Source organism: Pipistrellus hanaki, assembly GCF_964339955.1.
Source record: "Pipistrellus hanaki genome assembly, chromosome: 1".
In the NCBI taxonomy this organism is placed as follows: domain Eukaryota; kingdom Metazoa; phylum Chordata; class Mammalia; order Chiroptera; family Vespertilionidae; genus Pipistrellus; species Pipistrellus hanaki.
In genome coordinates this window covers 166595010-166616061 of record NC_140503.1, presented here as the reverse complement: position 1 = coordinate 166616061, position 21052 = coordinate 166595010, and the positions used below count along the sequence as shown (strand labels likewise).

Genomic DNA, 21052 nt, shown 5'->3' with positions numbered 1-21052 from the left:
CAGGCTGGCAGGGGTGGCAGTTAGAGGCAACCAGGTCAGCAGGGGGGTGCAGTAAGGATAACCAGGCCAGTGGGGGGGGGGGGGCGCAGTTAGGGGCAACCAGGCCGGCCGGGGGGGGCAGTTAGGGGTGATCAGGCAGGCAGGCAGGTGAGCAGTTAGAAGCCGGTGGTCCCAGATTGGAGAGGGTGCAGGCTGGGCTGAGGGGATGCCCACCCTCGTGCATGAATTTCATGCACCGGGCCTCTAGACATTAATAACAGGACAAAGAGATCCTGAGATGATGCACTGTGAGGAGAGTACTTCTGTGATATTCCTTCCTGTCAAAGATGAATCTATCATGAAGCCAGATCAGACAAACCCCAAAATAACTGACCTATCTTGTACTCTCCAAAATACCAAAACCATGAATGACAAAGACAGACAGAGGAACTGTTCCAGATTAAATGTGTAATCCTGAATTTGATATTGAATCAGGAAAAAAAAAAAAGTTTTCTTAAAAAGGAAATCAGTGAACTACTAGCAAAATTTGAAATAGGTCTATAAATAACTGCAATGTTTTCAATGTTAACTTCCTAGTTTTAATCATTGCACTATGTTATTTAAGAAAATGTTTTTTGTTGTTAGGAATAAAATACTTAAGTATTTGAGGAATAACGAGAAATCATGCCTATAAATTCTCCTCCAGATAGTTCAGGAGAAAAAATTATAAAGTAATTGGATGAAACATTTGAGAAATCTAGATGAAGCGTATATGAGAATTATTTGTACAATTTTTGTAACCTTTTTGCAATTCTGAAATTAGTTCAAAATAAAAGAGTAGAGGGTGGGTGTCAGTTCATGGATAACTTTTACCCTTCACCTTTGCCCCTCTTCCTTTCCAAGATAAGGATGCAATGCTGGAGATGCAGCAGCCACTTTGTAACCACAAAGATGGCTGAGCAGAAAGATTCCAGCTTAGATTCTAGCTGGCATCATAGAGCCTCTGTATCAGTCCTGTACTGCCTACCTAATTTGAGGAAGACACTCTGGCTTTCTGTTGCAAGGCACAGCAAAGTTAGTAATTTCTGTTCTATAGCATGCTGAAGCCCAGGCTTCTCCATGAAATAGGAGTAAGAATCTCTAACAGGATCCATGCTTAGTCCCTTCCTCTACTTTTTCTAGCATTCCAGAATAAGGTTACACATGAAAGAGTACCTACAGCGAGCCTGGCACAAAGGACAGAGGCTCAAATGTTTCCTCAATCAGTAGTTCAAGAAACCACGCACATCTGCTTTCAGAATTCTGCTATACCAAGCTATCTTTAAGTACTGAAAAAAACCTGTATTAATATGGGCATAATACTCTAGAGCTTCAGACATTAGTCAGCAGTTTCAGTTCAGTTTCTTAGATCTCTCTTGCCACTTTCTACCATCTTCTTCTTTGCCTCTTCTTTCCTTCATAGAAGTCCTAAGACCTTCTCCTTATCCATCAGCTCCCAAAGTTCCATCTATTGTACTAATCCTCCTCCCCAACTCCCACAATCTACCCACTCCCCCTCCCCTTCAAAACAGAGGAAGGGACTAAGCATGGATCCTGTTAGAGGGTGCTCTGAGAACAAAGCGGCTCATTCTGCTGGGGAAGGCAGGAAGTAAGACAACTGGAAAGACTATTCTTCCCAGATTGGCAAAACAGGGAGCCCAAGCCTCTGGCCAGAGCTGAGCAGTTACCTCAGAGGTTAAGGTTCTAAAAAGCTCCGGGCAGAAAAACTATAGATGCAGGAAGGCACTGACTCTGAGCCAGACCAAAACCATCAGACATGAACTCTTCTGAAGGTGAAGGACACAGCAGAATTTGGAATGGCTAATTTCTATTAAAAAGAAATGTGTTTGGCAGGGGCGGGCTGGGAGAGGACAATGTGGGGAAAAGGGGACATGGGTAATACTTTCAACAATAAAGAATTAAGGAGAGAAAAAAATGCGTTGAATATGTAGTATCACTGATTTGTTTTAAATGGTATGAATTCTGAGCTTTTAAAAAACAAAGATCTTGATGTTTATTACATCACAAAATTAGTACCCAAATACCAGTATATTCATTTTGCACAGGAAGGAGACTGGCCGTGGCAATACCTACTGAGACCTTCAATGCTAAGCTATTTAGGAGTCATTACAGAAGAGAGCCAGCAGTTTTAGGACTTGGCCCTGCCCTGGGAAGGCCATGTGTGCATGCAGGGATTGGAGGTGGGGAAAGGTAATGGGGGATGCAGGCTCTGCTCTTCTGGCTCTTTACACTGCCCACAACTAGTGTGGTGTTTGTGAGGTCCTGGGCAAGGCAGCATCAGGCCACAGGGAAGACTGCTCTGCCTCTCTGTGCTCATGATCTTCCCATTTCCGTTCTTCTGCTCATGGACTCCTGAGCTGCTGGCAGGGAATTAAGTACACAATCAACTCCCTCTTCTTTCCTCAAGCCACCTGCCTCTGACACCTGATACCAGCAAGTTACTGAGCCCATCCCAATTATCTGTGTAATGTGTTCACCGTTACAGACCACTGGTACCTTACCATCAACTTCACTAAAGAGCTGGAATTGGGGAGTGAGGGGCCCTCGGAGGTGTGCGCTGGCTTTGAAAGTCCTGGTCTGGTCTGCTACCATCCTGATGGCCATGCGGCCCAATCTATCTTAATCTCAAGCGACAGCCTATAGATGGCCCTGTCACTGAACCTCCCCACCCATACTCACTTGGGCCATAGACTCAGGCAAATGAGATAGGTTAGCTACAATTTGCTTCGGGATCATGGATTACTGGTGACAGTGGCAATGGCTCCATAATAAATCATCTTAAGCTTCCATGGAATCTTGGCATCGGCTAGTAATGTGAATCTCAAAGTATTTGGTGTTGCTGTTAAATGGGACAGTAAAAACTTCAATATTATTCTGGCTATTCAGGTCCTGCCTGTTCAGCTAGCTGAGAGGGGAGGAGGAAGAGAGTAGGTGTAAGACAGGTGACAGTAAATTCCACAGGGGGCAAGAGTGCCAGGGCCTGGATCTGTCCCTCAATAAATAGTTTTATAAGAAGTCCTCTGAAACTAAGAATGGGGTTTTCTAATTTAGGTGTTTCAGATGTAAGCAATTCTGTTTATTGTATTTTCTTAAGAATGGAAGCACAACTAGACTGGACTTTATAAGGGTGTGGGTACAGCTTTGCTTGCAGATATAAATATGAAGCAGTGTAAAAGTACTTCTATTAAATAATGCAACATGATCTTTTGAACCTTTTGCAGAACAACAGAACTGATGCTAGCAATATGCTATTAGCATGGCTGGAAAAATACTTTTCAAAAACATTGGCCAGCAGTCAAGTCCATTAGGGGATATAGTGAGCGTCTATTGTTTTTTGTGTGTTTTTTTTCTATCCTGATAAGCTTTCTCCTGGCACAGTATTTCAGCTTTTCTTTGAAGAAAGTCCCTGCTCCCCTGTTGTTATGCCATATCCTTTGAGATGAGGGGAGGGTTCCTATTGCTTATTTTAGAGGTGGGCCTCTAAATCAAGGCCAATCAGAGCATCTCACACACTGGACTACAGAAACTTGGCCAACACAAGGGCAAAGGACCTAATAAGATCCAATAAGTCAGAAGACTGGCTGGCACTGTAAAGAGAGAGGTTAGGAGTCTTTCTTCATGAACTTGGAGAGATGATAGGACTGCAGGTACTGACAGCCATCTTGACACTGTATGGAAACCAATAAAAAAGAGTAGAGTCCAAAAACAGTAAGAGCCCAGATCCTGAAAAGATTACTTTGATGCCCCAGATTAAGCCATATTTGAAGTAACAGACTTTTCAGTAACATGAGCCAATGAAGTTTGAGTTGAATACATTATGGAGATAATTTTAAATATTCAGTTGTTAATAAATTAATGATACACATCAAAGATGACTAGGCCTCTACTCTAGCCTTTAGTACTTACTATGTTTCATGTAGTAAAGTACTAAGCACATCAAAGCTATCATCTAATACAATCCCAACAACCACTACATGAGGAGGGTACTATTATTATTTCTTTCAAAACAGGTGGAATAGGAATTTGAACCCTGGACTCTACAGCATGTGAGACTGATGGACTTGCCTTTTCCAAGTTCTTGCCTGGGTCACATTTCATATCTCCTAATAGGCAGCTGTCCAACATTTTAATCTCTGATTATTTTCAAGGCTAGAAAGTATAAGCAAATGAAATCAATCAAATTGAGCAGGAGGGGGATGGTCAGAATCCCCTTGCTTGCACCCACCTCTCCCAATGAGCAGATAGGACTTTTATATACCCTCTTGTACTTTTATTTTAACCATGTGAATGTATTACTGGTCTTAAAAAGGAGGAGAAAGAGGGAGAAAAGAACCACTGCATAAGTGTAATGAATTTCAAACAAAGTGAACTGCCCATTGGCAGGTTAAGGTGGCTAAATGATCCTGAAAATCTGTCCTTTTCCCCCACAGTAATTTATCTTTATATATGACTACGTGTTAATTACTAAGTTGATCAGTAAAGATCAACAAAATATTCATAAACTAAAACTAGGTAATAAAATGTTCTGAGGAGCCTGATTCAAACTCAGTCTAGGAAGTCTGGCTGCCATGCAATGCTCAGCAACATTGCAGGATTTCTGTTCCCATGCACATGGCAAAAGTGGGAATTGGAATTCATTCATTCACTGAAGAGTTACCAAATGCTTACTATGTGTCAGAGATACTGTGCTAAGCACTGAGGACCAAGCCATTTATAAAAGGACTAAAATCCTTGCCCTTGTGGGTTTACATTCTGGTGATAGTAGGAAAAGAGATAATAAACAAAGTAAAGATTTAAAATATATACGAGTCCTAAGTGTGGTGTTTAGTTGGAGCATCATTCCATATACCAAAAGGTCACAGGTTCGACCCCTGGTCTGGGTGTGCACAGGAGAAAATCGATTGATGTTTCTCTCTCAAATTGATGTTTCTCTCTTTCTTCTCTCTCTAAAATCAGTAAACATATCCTCAGGTGAGTATTAAAATACAATAATAAAATATATACTATATTCCATTAATGTTACAATGAACATTTTTTTTACATTTTATAAGACCTGAAATTTAAATGCATCTTTTGTAGATGGCTTTTTACAACTTGACAGGTTTATTTTTTTTCTTTCTGAGGTAGATTTGATGTTGTCTTAGATCTGATGAAATATGGGAAAACAATATATTGATATATGGAAGAATTATGTATCAGACTGGTAAGTGCTACAGAAAAGAATAAGCAGAACAGAAGGAGAAGGAGTATGGGAAGATTACAACTTAGGACAGTCAGGAAAGACCTAAGTGACATCTGAGTGGACTTAAATAAGGTGAAGGAGTAAGCCAGTCCTCTATGTGGCTGGAGTAGCACGCGTTCAAAATATAGCAAAGAACAAGAGACAAGAGCAAGTTTCAGAAACCCAAGGAAACCAGTGTTGCTGGAATGGAGGGAAGAGGAGGTCACGGAGATAACAGAGGGGCCAGACTGTGTAAGAACTTGTAGACCACTTAGTGCAAGGTCATTGTCTTGAGTCTAAAGAGGTCAGATAGCAAAGTACAGTACATAAGAGCACAGGCTTTGGAGCTAGACTGCCAACTGTCCCAGCTCTGCCACTTCCTAGCTGTACGGCATGGCCAGGTTACTCTGGGTGCCTGTGTTCGCCTCTGTAAAATAGGACTGCTAACACTGCCTACCTCATAAGGCTGTTGTGAGGATTAAGTAAATTATTTTATGTAAAGTATTTTGAATAACTAAAGGCTAGTATAGAAGGAGCACAAATAAATGCTTGATATTGTTATTATTGATTGGTCATAGATTTCAATTGCTGCTTCATCATTATTGATTTATTTTGCTGTGTGTTGTTTGGTTAATGGATATTACACATAATTGTATCACCAATATTTCTGTACACCGGTTTTCCAGTAACTAGTCTTTAAAAGCCTGTATTTGGCTGTTTACTGGAGACTCGCTACAGATCGAAAGACTGCAAGTAAAAGGGATAAAAAAAAAAAAGATATTTCATGGAAATGAAACAAAGAAGAAAAAAAAAGCTGGGGTAGCAATTATACCAGACAAAAACCGAATTTTTTTTTCAAGGTTCTATTTTTTTATTTTTTTATTTCTTTATTGGTTAAGGTATTACATATGTGTCCTTATCCCCTCATTAACCCCCATCCTCCCCACTCATGCCCTCACCCCCCTTTGTCTGTGTTCATTGGTTAGGCCTAAATGCATGCATATATGTCCTTTGGTTGATCTCTCCCCCTTACCTCTACCCTCCCCTACCTTCCCTCTGAGTTTTGACAGCCTGATTGATGTTTCTCTGTCTCTGGATCTGTTTTTGTTCATCAGTTTATATTGTTCATTATATATTTGACAAAGGAGGCATGAACATACAATGGAATCAAGACAGCCTCTTCAATAAATGGTGTTGGGAAAATTGGACAGATACATTGAAAAAAATGAAACTAGACCACCAACTTGCACCATACACAAAAATAAACTCAAAATGGATAAAGGACTTAAACATAAGATGGGAAACCATAAAAATACTAGAGGAATCCACAGGCAGCAAAATCTCAGACATATGCTGAAGCAATTTCTTCACTGATACTGCTTTTGGAGTAATGGGAACTAAAGAGAAAATAAACAAATGGGACGACATCAAAATAAAAAGCTTTTGCACAGCAAAAGAAACCATCAACAAAACAACAAGAAAGCCCACTGCATGGAAGAACATATTTGCCAATGTCATCACCGATAAGGGTTTAATCTCTAACATTTACAGGAAACTCATACAACTTAACAAAAGAAAGATAAACAACCCAATAAAAAAATGGGCAATGGACCTAAATAGACACTTTTTGAAAAAGGACATACAGAAGGCCAGGAGACATATGAAAACATGCTCAAAGACACTAATCATTTGAGAGGTGCAAATCAAAACAACGATGAGTTACCATCTCACACCTGTCAGAATGGCTATCATCAACAAATCAACAAATGACAAGTGCTGGAGAGGATGAGGAGAAAAAGGAACCCTCATGCACTGCTGATGGGAATGTAGACTGGTGCAGCCACTGTGGAAAACAGTATGGAGTTTCCTAAAAAACTAAAATTGAACTCCCATTTGACACATTGATTCCACTTCTAGGAATATATCCCAAGAAACTAGAAACACCAATCAGAAAGGACATATGCACCCCTATGTTCATAGCAGCACAATTCACCACAGCTAAGATTTGGAAACAGCCTGTGTCCATCAGTAGATAAGTAGATTAAAAAACTGTGATATATCTACACAATGGAATACTACGCTGTGGTAAAAAAGGAGTTCTTACCATTTGCAACAGCATGGATGGAACTGGAGAGCATTATGCTAAGTGAAATAAGCCAGTCAGAGAAAGATAAATATCACATGATCTCACTCATTTATGGAAAAACAGACTTTAAAACAAAAGTTATAAACAAAATAAATCAGGCTGAGAATTATACCTAAGATAAACTTTGAGGGTGGCTACTAGCATATAGAACTAATTGGAATCAGAGCTAAGAAGCCTACTAGGTTTTTGGAGAAATTATATTGCTGAATGTGGAATAAAAAGCCTTTTACCATTTAGAAGAAAAAAAAAAACAAAAAACTGTAACAAGACACAAAGAAGAAACCAGCAATTCCACTTCTGGGTATTTATCTGAAGAAACTCAGAACACTAATTGAAAAGACATATGCATCCATATATTCATTGCAGTATTTACAATAGTCAAGATATAGAAGCAACCTAAGTGTCCATCAATAGATGAATGGATAAATAAGTGGTGCATATATATAATGGAATATGATTCAGCCATAAAAAAGAGTGCAATCTTGCCAGTGCTATTGTTGAGTTTGCCACTAGGAAGTAAGAAAGGATGGGTAAAACAGCCACTGAAGAGAACCACTGAACTAGGGGATTGTAAGGATAAACAGTTTTAAAAATTAATTTCAAATAAATGACTTATGTTAGTTGCTCTGTTGTCAGGTTTGCTCTAGGAAAAGAAAAATCATTTTTATTTTCCCAAGTCAAATATGGGTATTTTAATAATTCATGGCATTCCTATCTTGAGTATTTAGATTTATGAAAGTCAGAAGTATAATGGCATCATCAGGCAGTCACTATTTTTTCACATTTCCTCTTTCTTTATTTAAGAAATGGATCTTGAGCATCTATCATGATAAAGGAATTGCACTAGATGATTAAAGAGTACAAATAAGAACAGGAGGACATGGTCCCTAACTTTTCTTTATAAAATCTGCGTAAGTGGATTCACAGGTAACCCCCTTTCCCTTAAATGAGTCCATTTCATGGCTATTCTGTAGTAACGATGTCTCTGCTCTCCTTTCAGACCCCAAATGAGGGACAAAATGGCCACTGGATCTTCTCTGCCTCCTTTTGAGCCTAGAAGTAACCGGCAGGTCCACCCTTCCCCAGACATCAGGAGAAAGGCAAGACTAGAGGTCAAGAGGAAGCCTGGGGCTTCCACACTAATCTGCTCTGCAATCCACTGTCCATCCTTCCTGCCCATAGTCCTTCCTGCCCAGTGCATGCTGTGAGGGAAGAAACAGGTCAAATAAAGGGAAAACTCCTAGTGGCCTGCTATACTCACCAAAATTTAAAACATACCAGGCATTCTGAAAAGGCCAGTGCCTTAAAACAATGTTGCTAAAATGTCAAGGCACTGCTTTTTATTACCAAGTAATTCATGTAGTACACATCCAATGAGCCCCAGTCCATCTTAGAGCTTTATCCCTCAGGATGGGTCAGAGTGCTGCACAGGGAGGAGGTGAGAAGAGGCTCAGGGAGGGACGGGAGAGGCTTAGGGACTTGGTGAAGTTCTCTGCACACATTACCTGGTAATAAAAAAGCTAAGCATTTATTCGTTACTTTTTTTAGGCTGCAACAAAATGCCCCCATGGAAAATGTCTGATGGAAAATGTCAAGTGTCCCGTTTTAAAGCAGGGGACAATGCTTAGGGCACAGTATTTTGGGCAGTATGACCCCCCCCACCATTATCCAAGTCACCCAGGCTTAAAACCTTGACACTAGGAAAGGAACTTTCACTATCACTTTTATGATATATACTACCTATAATTCTATATTACAGATGAAAAAAGGGACCCTCCTCCTCAGCATAATGTTCATATATCCTTTAACGTTTTCTTCACTTACCCATAGTATCACCTCCTATGAGATAGTGCTAAGACACAAAGATACAAAATAACATAATCCTGCATTTAGCAGTTTGGCTTAACACGCATTTATTGAGAGTTGCCAGAAGATGCCAGAGTCAAGTCTTAAGGAACTAGCAGGAGGATCCTTGATAAGGAGGAGGAAGGGGAAAGGCACGTCCCCTGAGTATGGGGGGAAGGCAGAAGCTGTAAAGATAGGCCGGATCCAGTTCCTAGCAGGCCTGCGTAGTAAGCTAAGGAGTTTGGTTTTATTGTGCAGAGAATGGGGGATCGCTGAAAGATTTTAATAAGAGGACTGTCACGGACAGCTGTTTTGCCATTGCTGGGTTCACCCACAGATGGACTAGCCTAGTGGTCCATGAGGTCCTAAAGGTTGGCGACCGCTGGAGTGGAGACTGGAATGGAGGGAAGTCAGGGCTTGAAGAATGACCTAAACTAGTGAGGAAGCTATTGCCGTAACCCGGGTGAAAACTGATGACAACAACCTATCTCAGAGGCAGAGATATGGAGGGCAGACCTATTTGAGAAATACTGCATTCTATAAATAAACATAATAGAACTTGACTCCTAGACAGTGGGGGGGTGGGGGGGAGTCCAGAATTTAAGAGTCTTCCCAGCTTCCTCCTTCTAGCTTAGGCTACTATTTGGCTAGTGATACTATTGATCGTGGCAGAGCACAGGGAGCATCTTGATTATTATTATTTTTTTCTTTAAGGGAGGTTGGGGAATCTGAAACCTGTGGGGGCATCCAAGTGGAGAGGTTTATGAAGCAGTTGGCTATCGAGACCCTGCGCTTTTTTTGGGCTCAAGAAATCTACACATTTACTCCAGAAGCAAATGTCCCTGGAAATCTCATTTTGAAGGGAACAATGCATACCGATTTGGGGGCGGAAAAAAACAAACACGACATTTTTTTCTTGCTAAAAAACACACACCCGCTGAAACGCAGGGCTTGAGAGTTAATAACAAAACATTCTGCTACTAGCTGCCCCTCTGTGGACCCAGCAGATCAATGTACTTTCTGTCGTAAGGCAAATGCAGAGTTCGATTGGTTTTCTCCTCACATCACTTGAAAAATAGCGGTGTACCTGGTGTTTCGATCCTGCGTTCCTTTGAACAGGTTTGAAGAGCAACAAATCTGAGACACGCGCCCTCCTGTGGCAGTGGAGTAAGGGGGCTTCCAGCACCTTTTTCAGCACCAAACAAAGCCAAGCAAAGACATACAATTTACGGTGTTCTTACACCACAAAACCAAACGAACCCTCCCAGCGGCCGGGATTCCTTACCTGTCTGGTCGGCCGAAGGAAAATATCACTCTCGACTCAACAAAATGCGACACCGAGATTGGCTAGGCTGCCCGCAGTCAGTCCCGCTCGCTCGGCGCCTGCTGCACACACACCCCGGCAGCCAAAACACGTACACGCTCTCCTCCGGATCCTCTCCAGCCGGCGGGGCCGGGCTCCGGCCACGTGGGTGACGGGTCTCAGCCCCGGGGATCCTAGGGGGGAGGGAGCGGAAGGCGTGTCCCTGCGGAGGGGGCGTGGCCCGTGCAGTGGGCGGGGCTCGGGCGGGTCCAGGATGCGGACCTCCTGTCGTTCACTCCTTCGCCCTTCGAGCCGCCACGTAACGCCACGTTTCCGCGCATGCGCATCTCCACCGCAAGCGTTTCCGGGCTCAGGGGGCTGGAGCGGCCGCCGAGTCGGAGGCGGCGGCCGCGGAGTGCGACGTGGGGGCCAGGCCCTGCGGAGGGCCGGGGAGGCTATCCTTTCTTTCTTCCCGAAGGGGCCGGTAGAGCCGGTGGCTGAACATCATCAAGATGAATTTCCTCCGCGGGGTCATGGGGGGCCAGAGTGCAGGACCCCAGCACACGGAAGCCGAGACGGTGAGAGGCGCGGCGGGTCGTCGGGGACTTGGTTAGGGTTCGGGCAGGAACGGGGGACGGAGGACTCAGGGGTCACCTCCCGCGCCCCACCGTGGGGGTCTACATGCCGCCTCCCTTTTTCTCCAGGAACCCCGAGTTATTCCCCTTTCGTCCCTTAGCGCAGCCCCCCACACCGCGGCGGCTCGGCCCGGCTGACAGCAGCCGCGTCCCTAAGCGCCGCAGGCCCCGCGAGGAGGTGGTCCGCGCCGTGCACCGCCCGCCCGGGAAGGGGCGATCCGTAGCAGAGGTGGCCTGGCCCGCCTCCCACGCCCCTCCCTGCCGCGGGCCTCGCCCTCCTCCCTTCTGGCCGGTGTCTCCGCCAGAGTCCTGCTGGAGAGTCCTGCTCCCTCTCCCGCGGTCGGGAACGGGGCCGTGGGGAAGGCTGAGTTTAAAACCCAGCTGTTGACCAGAGCATGTGTCTAAGAATAAAAAAACCTGCTGGGGCACCAAGCCACCTGCTCTTGTCCCATCAACAGCTCGGACCCCGCTTTTCGGGCTTAACGCAACTAGATGGCCATTTGGGAAATAGACGTCGTAGGGATCTTTCCAGTTCAAAGAGTTTTGGGGACACCCCACCCCCATCACCAACACCAACCACTTTCCCTTACACCCACCCTGTTCCGAAGTCTTGAATTCATGGTAACCCTACTGTAGGCATCACTTTAGAAAAATGGTTAGCCACAGAAAACAGTCTTGGTAGTTGATTCGATTGTTAGGTATATGATAAACTTCAACTTTGTGATGTTTGATTGGCATCTATTAGAAATTAGTGTGTATGGACTTTTTAAAAATAAACTCTGTTTTAGGTCTACAGAAAAGTGATAAAACATGATTTTTTTTAAAGGCAGACTTTGGGGAGTATTCATACACATAGCTGGGATGCCTGTGAACGTGGTATATATCATGTTCTGTGTTACTGGGATGCTAAAGGGTAATAATAACTTTTCTTGTCAAGCCCTTACCTTGTGTTAGACACTGTGCTGAGCTCTTTGAGTCCACATTCTCTAAACCCTAGCCACCCTGCAAGACAGTTAATAATATCCTCACTTTACAAATGAAAAAAAAAAAAAAATGAGACAGAGAGGTGAAGTAACGACCAATGTCACCCTCCTAATACTAGAGCCAGGATCCAACCAAGTTTTACTTCAAAGCTTTCGCTTTATTGCTGGTGCCCATATTTTAAAACTTCCCTGGAAATTTATAGGTGTATATTATTAAAAGTAACCTTACAGATCTGGGTTAGAACTGTTTAAAGCAGTTGGAAGCTGGTAAATCTGTTTTCCTTTGAAAATTAGGAGATTTCACACACACAAACATACAAACTGATATTTGGCTTCTCTTGTTGGTTCACACGTGGGGCTACAAGGCAGCTGAGCTACTCTTATTAGAAGTCCATGCTCTCTCCAGATTACCACAGTTACAGCCCCACTCTTCAGCGTTTGGCATGTGGTTTTGTTTTGTTTTTGTCTTGTCTGATACTTTTGGTTTAGGGCATCAAGTTTTGGAATGAGGTTTACTATAATTTGCTTTGGAGTTAGACCTTGATTTGAACCCTTACCTTCCATCATAATTGGGTTGGACAGATAAAAGATGGCTCATACCCTATGAGTAAAATAAGGGGTGTAATGAGGATTAAGTGAAATAAGAAATAGAGCCTGACACCTAGTATGTGCTCAATAAAGGGTAGTTTTTATTCCATGTTTTTACAGAAAGAATACTGTCTTTTTTTTGTTATAAATGGAAGATGATGTACAATTGAGTATAGGATTTTAAAGCTGGAAGACCCTTTGCAACTCATGCAGGTCGAACCCCCTCAGTTTAAAAGTTAAGGAAACTGAGGTACAGAGCGACCTGCACAGTATTGCAGAACTGACACTAGAACACTTTGATCTTGCCATGGTGAATGGAACAACATACTTTTTATATCATGATTTCAAAATGAAGCTTGAGTATCATTTGAGTGTATGTTGTATTTACAAAATGAAAGAGGGTTCTTGTCCTTGCCTAACTTTGAGTATGTACACTGAAAATTGGAAAGGTAGTTTGTCTTTGGAAGAGAATTAATCATTTATTCTAAGTTACAGTAAAAGTAAAATTTGTTTCGCCATCTCATTCCATCAGAGAGTATAATAGATATAAGGGGTCATGACTCACTAATTTAGAAATATTTATAGAGCTCTGTGTTCAACATTAGATGTTTTAATTGGTGATTAGATCTGGCCTGGATATTCAAATTGCCAGAGCTTGAGACTGCTAACTTCTGTTATTATTTAGTATTTTGTAGTTTTTACATTTCTGCAAAATTAAATTATTTTCATTGTGATTTTCCATTTTTCATACTTTTCTCATTTTTTCCGGTACAAAGCCTCTTTTTGTTGTTGTCTAAGGTCTACCTGTTCTTTAAGTCTATCATCAATGCATTCCCTAATTTGTATCCTTTACTTCTTTCCCCCACCAGACAATCTGTTTTGCCTCTGAACAATCTTCACATTTAAAACAGATTTTGCTTTCTACCATTTATATATGTTTCATCTATTTCAGACTCCTAAGTGTCTTTAGGGCAGGCTTCATTTGTATTTTAGTCTTTATTTTTCCATAATAGTAGATACTTAAGTATTTGTTAAATGAATGAATTATAGTGTTATATGAAAGAAATCACAGATCTATAATCATAGCAGGTTACAAAGAATTAAGTATTAAAATAGTGACTGTAGGAATCAAAGTTTGGGAACCGGGTTTTGAAGTCCATTATGTCAAACTTTTTACTTAAGGGATTTTTCAAATATACTGTGCTTAGCCTGCTTTCTTACTTTTTCTTACTAAACTTAAGTATCTTTTAAATTTGTGAGGGTTATACTATTGATTATATAATATCTAGTTTATCATACTCTCAGTTAAGAGTAATTTTGGATTGGTATTAAGATGTTCTTCAAAGACAAAGTAGTAAATATTTCTATTTGTATCACAATAACCAATAATTCTGTATAGAGTTATGAATATTTTATCCTAGAATTTTATCCACATTAAACTTTTCACATTTAGAGTCATTTTTCTCTCTATCTTTTTTATCTTAGGTAGAGAAAGGCAATGATTTCTGATGATTGAAGCCTCCTAACCTTGACATACTTTGCTGGGTGCAAATAAATACTAATTATAGTAAAAATGCTACTTTTTTTTTTTAATGCTTACACAGGCTTAATTTTTTCATCTACCTTCCAATTAATGCCTTTTTAAAAGCTAGTTTATTGAAAATATCAAGATAGTTACTAACTACATTTGATGATAAATCAAAGGGGAGTTTCCCCTTTGCAAGTTGTACCTAAAGCATGAAAGTTGGCTAAAGTCCACAGAAATATGCAGTTAGCATACTGTTAAGGCATCTCTTTTTAAATCAAACTGATTAGCTGGCTTAAAAAGCAAAAGGGCTAACAATATAGACACAGCTATACTTTCTTTTAATAAAAATTGAGTGTGTGCTTAAATTTAGACAGTTTTAGTTTGGTCAAGCATATTTTATACTATCTCTATATATAAAAGGCTAATATGCAAAGTTTCCCCACTGGAGTTCGACTAGGTCAGTGGTCGGCAAGCTCATTAGTCAACAGAGCCAAATATCAACAGTACAACGATTGAAATTTCTTTTGAGAGCCAATTTTTTTAAACTTAAACTTCTTCTAATGCCACTTCTTCAAAACAGATTTTGCCCAGGCCGTGGTATTTTGTGGAAGAGCCACACTCAAGGAGCCAAAGAGCCACATGTGGCTCTTGAGCCGCAGTTTGCCGACCACTGGACTAGGAGACCAAAGTTCAATCGCTCGTTATGATGTGCACTAACCACCAGGGGGGTGCACAGAATGAAGGAAGGCCCTAGCCGGCAGCCAGGGAAGGGAGGCCCCAGCCAGAAGGACCCAATTGGCTCTGATTGCTGGCCAGGTCTAGGGACCCTATCCGTGTACGAATTCCGTGCACTGGGCCTCTAGTGTTACTATAAATGTGTAGTCTGAACTCTTGTTTGGATTATGTTTCATATTCTGCATCAATAACCAGGTCAGTAATCATAACTGATAGGTGTTTTCTCTCACAATAAACGTTAGAGAATATGATTTATGTTTAAATCACTTCTGTATTCCACCAAAGATGTCTCTTATAGTGTTTTTATTAAGTGGTATCTTATTGAAAGCTACATGGCTTTTTAAAAAATTAATTAAATTACTTAATGTGGTTCTAAAATTTTACATACCCTAGCATTACCAAAGTATGTTCCAAAGAAAGTGAGTAGAGGTATTCAAAGGAATTTTGTTACCGAAGAAGTGTGCTGTGTTATGATAAAAAATGAAACACAGAAAACTAATATTTATACAAGACTTAAGTTTTCAAATATTTTCAAGATAGAGATATAAAGTAAATTGTGCTTGCCAAATTTATTTGACCAGACCTCCCTTCTTTTTCCCCACCAGGAAACCTTGTAGGTCTAACGTTCTGAGGAACATATTTAGGGGGAAATTGTCCTAGAGAATATATTTTTAAAGCAAGGGTGGGAAACATTCAACCAGCAGGTCCTGCTTATAAGGCCTGAGAAATCATTTGGTCTTCCCTGCCAAGTCATTAGAGGGTCAATTAATTAAATGTTTGACCAAATATAGCAACTAATTTTTAAGTTGATAACTTTGCATGGCCTGCAAGTGATGTTATAAATATCCAAATGACCTTTGGCAGAAAATTGTTCCCCACCCATCTTAGAGGAATGCTACATTTTAGAAATACCTTAGTTATCATCAGCATTATAGAGTTCATGAAATATTTCTCTTTTAATACCTAAAAGATAAAATAAGTCCTGATGCTTTATGATTTGAGAAATAATTATGATCTCTTGAATCTGATTATCTCTTAGGAGAGAATGCAAGAATTTCTTATATAAATTGTTGATATCAAATACCATTTCTCTCTTTTTATGTACTTAGCTCCTATTATTACTACTGCTTTGTCTGTTGTGGATATCAGACAAAAAGCATGCTTATTTTTATACTCAAGGCAGAAAAGCCATAAACATTTTTTTTGGTATAAAATGTTACTTTTAATTTGAAAACTTTCAGTGTTAGACTTTGAGATGCTAGTGTTTGTGATAGATTATTAAGAAGGCATATAGAATAAGTGAAGCAATATATTAACTAGGTTGACTTACTGATGATTGTAATGGAAATAGATTGTGTTAGATTCACTGGATTTGTCTGATGTTTAGCTTTGTAATGTGCCCACTTTTTATTTTTATTTTTTATAATAAATTAGTTCATTTAAAGATAAAACTGGCTTTTACTTTATTTGTAAATTTTCAGTTATAGAGTTCAATTTAAAAATTAAATATCTGGCTCTTTTTTGTATCCTTAAAGAGTAATATATTTTTTTATTCCATTTAAACAATATAAATGAATTGACTGTTGGTTAACGTGAATTAATTTAGTCCTATAGGAACCAGTCATGGGTGGGAAAGTTCTCTCCAAGGAAGGAATAACTGTGTTAAGCTTCATGAAGACAAAGTTAGTCACTAAATAAATTTGCATTAGAGCTGATAAATATTTGTTGAATAAATGACTGAATGGTTGAATTAGATTTCTTAAATTTGAATTCCTGCTCTTCATTTTTGCATATCAGTTAAATAGTTACTGAATACTTAAAAAATATGTATTTATATTAGAAATTGTAAGAAAATACTGCAAACTACATATGTCAATGTCCATTAAATTTTAAATGTTTCTTCAGCATCCTAGCTTTATGGCACCTTCATATTTTTATTTTATTTTTTTTACTTTTCAGTGGTTTTTCATTTTTCCATTCTTTATATCACTTTTTGCTTTCCTCGTCTCTCCTATTCCCATTGCTTCTGTTTTGGTCTTCTTTGTGTATCACAATAAAAAAATAAATGGCACCATTGGGTAGCAAAACAAACAAACATTAAAGTCAGGTTATTATGAATTTTTATTATGAATTAGTTCATGGAATTTGTCCTTTTCATATTTTTCTTGGTAAGTGGAATTGATTCCAAGAGAATCTCACTTGGAAGTTACTAAAAACAGAGAAGAATTGATACATGATCGCCTGCATTTGCTGCATGATGTTACATCTATTTTATTGATAAGCCTTTTCATTTTTTTAATTATACAAAGTGGCAAATAATACTAGTAAAGTTTAAGTCCTCTTTGACTCCTATTGCCAATTTCAGTTCTCTTTGCAGAAATAACCACTATTCTTAATTGGTATAAATTCTTTTAGACCTTTATGCATAATCATGCATTTGTGCATTATGGAGTCATGTATTTGTATGAGCATATTTATATCATTTTTTCATAAATGATACACTGTTTATGATTTTCTGTATCTTACATTTTTCATTGATATGTCTTAGAGAACTTTGCATGTTAAAGCATAGGGCTACTTTATTTCAAAGTATTTAAAAATACCATATTTATAGTTATTTTTGTTAATTATACTACTATAGACTATAAAAGCATCTTTATAAAAGGTTCCATGTCTAATTCATCATTGTCTTTATCTCTCAGAGCACTTCATACCTAGTCAGCATCATATGAATTAGTTAAAGAACTACTGTTTTTTGAGTTTTTCCTTATTATCCCTTTGTGGTCCCTCTAAATAAAACTAACTCTCGCCGGGACCGGTTTGGCTCAGTGGATAGAGTGTCGGCCTGCAGACTGAAAGGTCCCCGGTTCAATTCTGGTCAAGGGCATGTACCTTGGTTGCGGGCACGTCCCCAGTACGGGGTGTGCAAGAGGCAGCTGATCGATGATTCTCTCTCATCAATGTTTCTAACACTCTATCCCTCTCTCTTCCTCTCTGTGAAAAAATCAATAAAATAAAATAAAATATTTTTTTAAAAATCAATAATATATATATATATATATATATATATAATATATATATATATATTTTTTTTTTTTTTAAACTAACTCAACTAAATTTTACTCAAAAATTTTTTTCTTCTTAAAACTGCTTTTTGTTAATGCATAGCATTCTGTTACTTAATGCAAGAGTCATGAATTCTGATCCTAAAAGTGTCAATTGGGTCACATCATTGTTCAGTGAAGCAAGTTGGATTAGAGAAGAGAGCAGAGGTCTGGGATGAAGCTGGAGCCTGCATATTCTTTGATTATTCAGGAAATTTTCTGTATTTTAGTTGTAATTTCATTTTGGTCCTGGGAGCGTGTCCATGCAGCATCCTCTTCCTCCACTGCCATTTTTAATCTCCGGAGCCTGCATATGCTGACTTGAGAGTGTATCTACTGCTCAATTTCAGACCGTTGTTGGCCTCCAGAAATGTAGGTCCAGAGATCTAATTTAACCAAGTGATTAAGCACTTAAACTGCTTGGCTTTGATTGCCATCCCACCACTTACTAGTGTGAACTTGGACAAATAACCTAATATGGCTATGTTATTTCAGATCTGAAATGTGGATAGTAATAGTGTCTATTACATAGGGTTTTTGTGAACATTAATAGGTAAAACTATAAAGAACTTTAGAGCACACTGACACATAATAGGTACTATATATTCCAGATTTTAACTATTTTGAGGTGCACATTAGCATTTAAAATAAACATCTCTGAAATCAGGTTGCATCTAGTAATTATAATTGGCAGTATTTCTTTGTTCTTGGTGATACATTTAAAAAGTGGTGAATCTTATAATCGATGGCTTCTTAAATCGTATAAAATATAGTGTTAACTATCATTAGCTACCAAGCTGACTTTTTTTTTTTTTTAAGAAAAGTTGGGAAATCTGGATTTTTATATGAATCTTGAGATTTTTAAATATTGACTTAAATTATTTTTAAAACCACATTACAGTGTTTCCTAACTTACCAAAAACAAACAAACAAACAAACAAAAAACCTTGCAGTTCCTATAGTACCTGTAGTAGGTACTCAGACTAACATTTCTCTGCATGGGAGGCAATGTAGGATAGTAGAAAAGGTGTGAAAGTGTGAAGCTCAGTTGTAATTTGTACTGCGCCACTAAACTGTATTTTTGGGTTTATTGCTTATTCTGAGCCTCGTTTCCTCTTAAAATTAGTTTATTAGTTCAGGTATTGGATCAGCTGCTAGAACTGAGGCCAAAAAAACACAGCTTTAACTGAGACAAAAGTTTGTCTTTCTCCACTAAAAGGCCGATTAGAAGGTGATCCTTGGGTAGATTAGTTCTGCTCCTCAGGATGTCCAGAGGCCTCTGTGCTGCTTTATAAGGTGTTCTGCCATCCCTAGGATGCTGCCCTTACTTGAATTGTTAAAGATGCATCACTGAACCAGGCTAAAGTTTAGCTGAGGGATTGAGAACGAAGAATCAAAAACAAAAAGCTTCACTCTGGCCAGTGGTTCAGTTGGTTGTAGTGTTGTCATCTGCACCAACAGTTTGTGGATTCAATTCCCTATCATGGCACATACTTAGGTTGTGGGTGGATCCCTGACTGCTGCGCATACAAGTCGGGGGATAGGGCAGCAACCAATCCAGGTGATGTTTCTGTCTATATCTGTCTTTCTCTGTATCTCTCTCTCTCTTTATTTTTCTAAAACATATTCTCAGATGAGGATTTAAAATAAAAAGCAAATAGCTCCCTTTAAATTTATGAACATGACCTAGAAGGCAATGGCAATTCATTGGCAATGTAGTCACTGCCTAGATGTAAGGAAGGCTTGAAAAGTAGTCTAGGTGTACTGCCATGTGCCCCGCTTAAACACAGAGGGTTCAAATCACTAAAAGAAAGAATAGAGAAAGAGGCCCAATTGTACTGCTCCAGGTTGGTTTTTCAAGTAAGGAATAAATGGAATAATGATCATTGAGATCTACAATTTCTTAATATAAGGCAAGCATACTTGTGTGCTACAAATTTTTTGCTTGATAAATATCAACTGAAAAATATAGACCTGTCTGTATTTGGAATATATATATAATACTAGTGGCCCAGTACATGAATTTGTGAGCATTGAAAGGAAATTAATTAGAAGTAATATTTGAATATCACTGTTCGCCCTTTCTCTGTAATAGAAATGTCAACCAAATTCATGATGGGCAACGACAAGTTGAAACACAATTGGTGCCAGCGAGAGCTTTATATCTATAGTAATAAAAGCGTAATGTGCTAATTAGACTGGATGTCCTTCCGGACTGGATGAAGCTTGGACTGCCAGGGAAACCCAGGTCCCAGGTGCCAGAGGGATGCCGGTGCCGGCTACTAGGGAAGGAAGGCCTGCTCTGGCACGTATTTCATGCATCCAGACTTGCTTAATTAGACCTGCTTTCTGATTTAGCTAAACTTTTCCCAGCCCAGTGAAGCACCCCAACTTCCCTTTCAAGTAATTGTCAGCAACACAGCACTAAATACTAACATGAAGCAAATTGTTATTGTAGATTACACAGAGAGAACAAAGGATAAAATATGTAACTGCAGCAGTGTTTAACTATATTTTGCACAGTGAGAAAACCTGAGGTTATTTTCAAGGTCCACCATTTCTTCTTTTCAGTCAGGGCAAGTTTCTAAGCTTTCTAAATCTCCATTTTCCAGCTAATGAAAAGAAAAAAGGATTTGACCAAATCTCCTATCTACCTACTCCAGGACTTCTTTGAGGATCAAATGACATGAGGCATGGGAAAATGCTTCACAGACATTTGGTTGAAGTGTGAATGTTTGTACCTGGCTATAAAGCAAGTCGTGTTCCTGGGCTGAAGAAACTGCAAGGAGGCTAGTCATCAGTAGAGAGAGGAAGCTGGGCATAACTACATGGCATCATTACCCAGTGCCCACAGCAACCGTTTCCAGGATGGGCTGGGCTGGGCTGGGCTGTGGGCTGCATTTTATGCCATGGGGTCTTGGCAGT

General features: G+C 39.6%; 2 protein-coding genes across 6 annotated transcripts in view; one reads left to right on the top strand and one right to left on the bottom strand.

Annotated features, from left to right (window-relative positions):
• The window catches only part of G3BP2 (G3BP stress granule assembly factor 2), an 84105-nt gene extending 73360 nt beyond the window's left edge, over window positions 1-10745 (bottom strand). For both annotated transcript variants that reach the window (XM_084883084.1, XM_084883087.1), the window contains exon 1: window positions 10537-10745. The gene's annotated coding sequence lies outside the window, so the exon portion shown is untranslated. The remainder of the gene's footprint in view (window positions 1-10536) is intronic.
• Window positions 10746-10877: 132 nt separating this feature from the next.
• The window catches only part of USO1 (USO1 vesicle transport factor), a 70754-nt gene continuing 60579 nt past the window's right edge, over window positions 10878-21052 (top strand). For 3 of the 4 annotated variants that reach the window (XM_084881170.1, XM_084881168.1, XM_084881167.1), the window contains exon 1: window positions 10878-11132. In XM_084881170.1, coding sequence (XP_084737296.1) covers window positions 11067-11132 — 66 coding nt within the window. In that variant the 5' untranslated portion in view covers window positions 10878-11066. The remainder of the gene's footprint in view (window positions 11133-21052) is intronic. The other variant, XM_084881169.1, reaches the window with a different exon arrangement.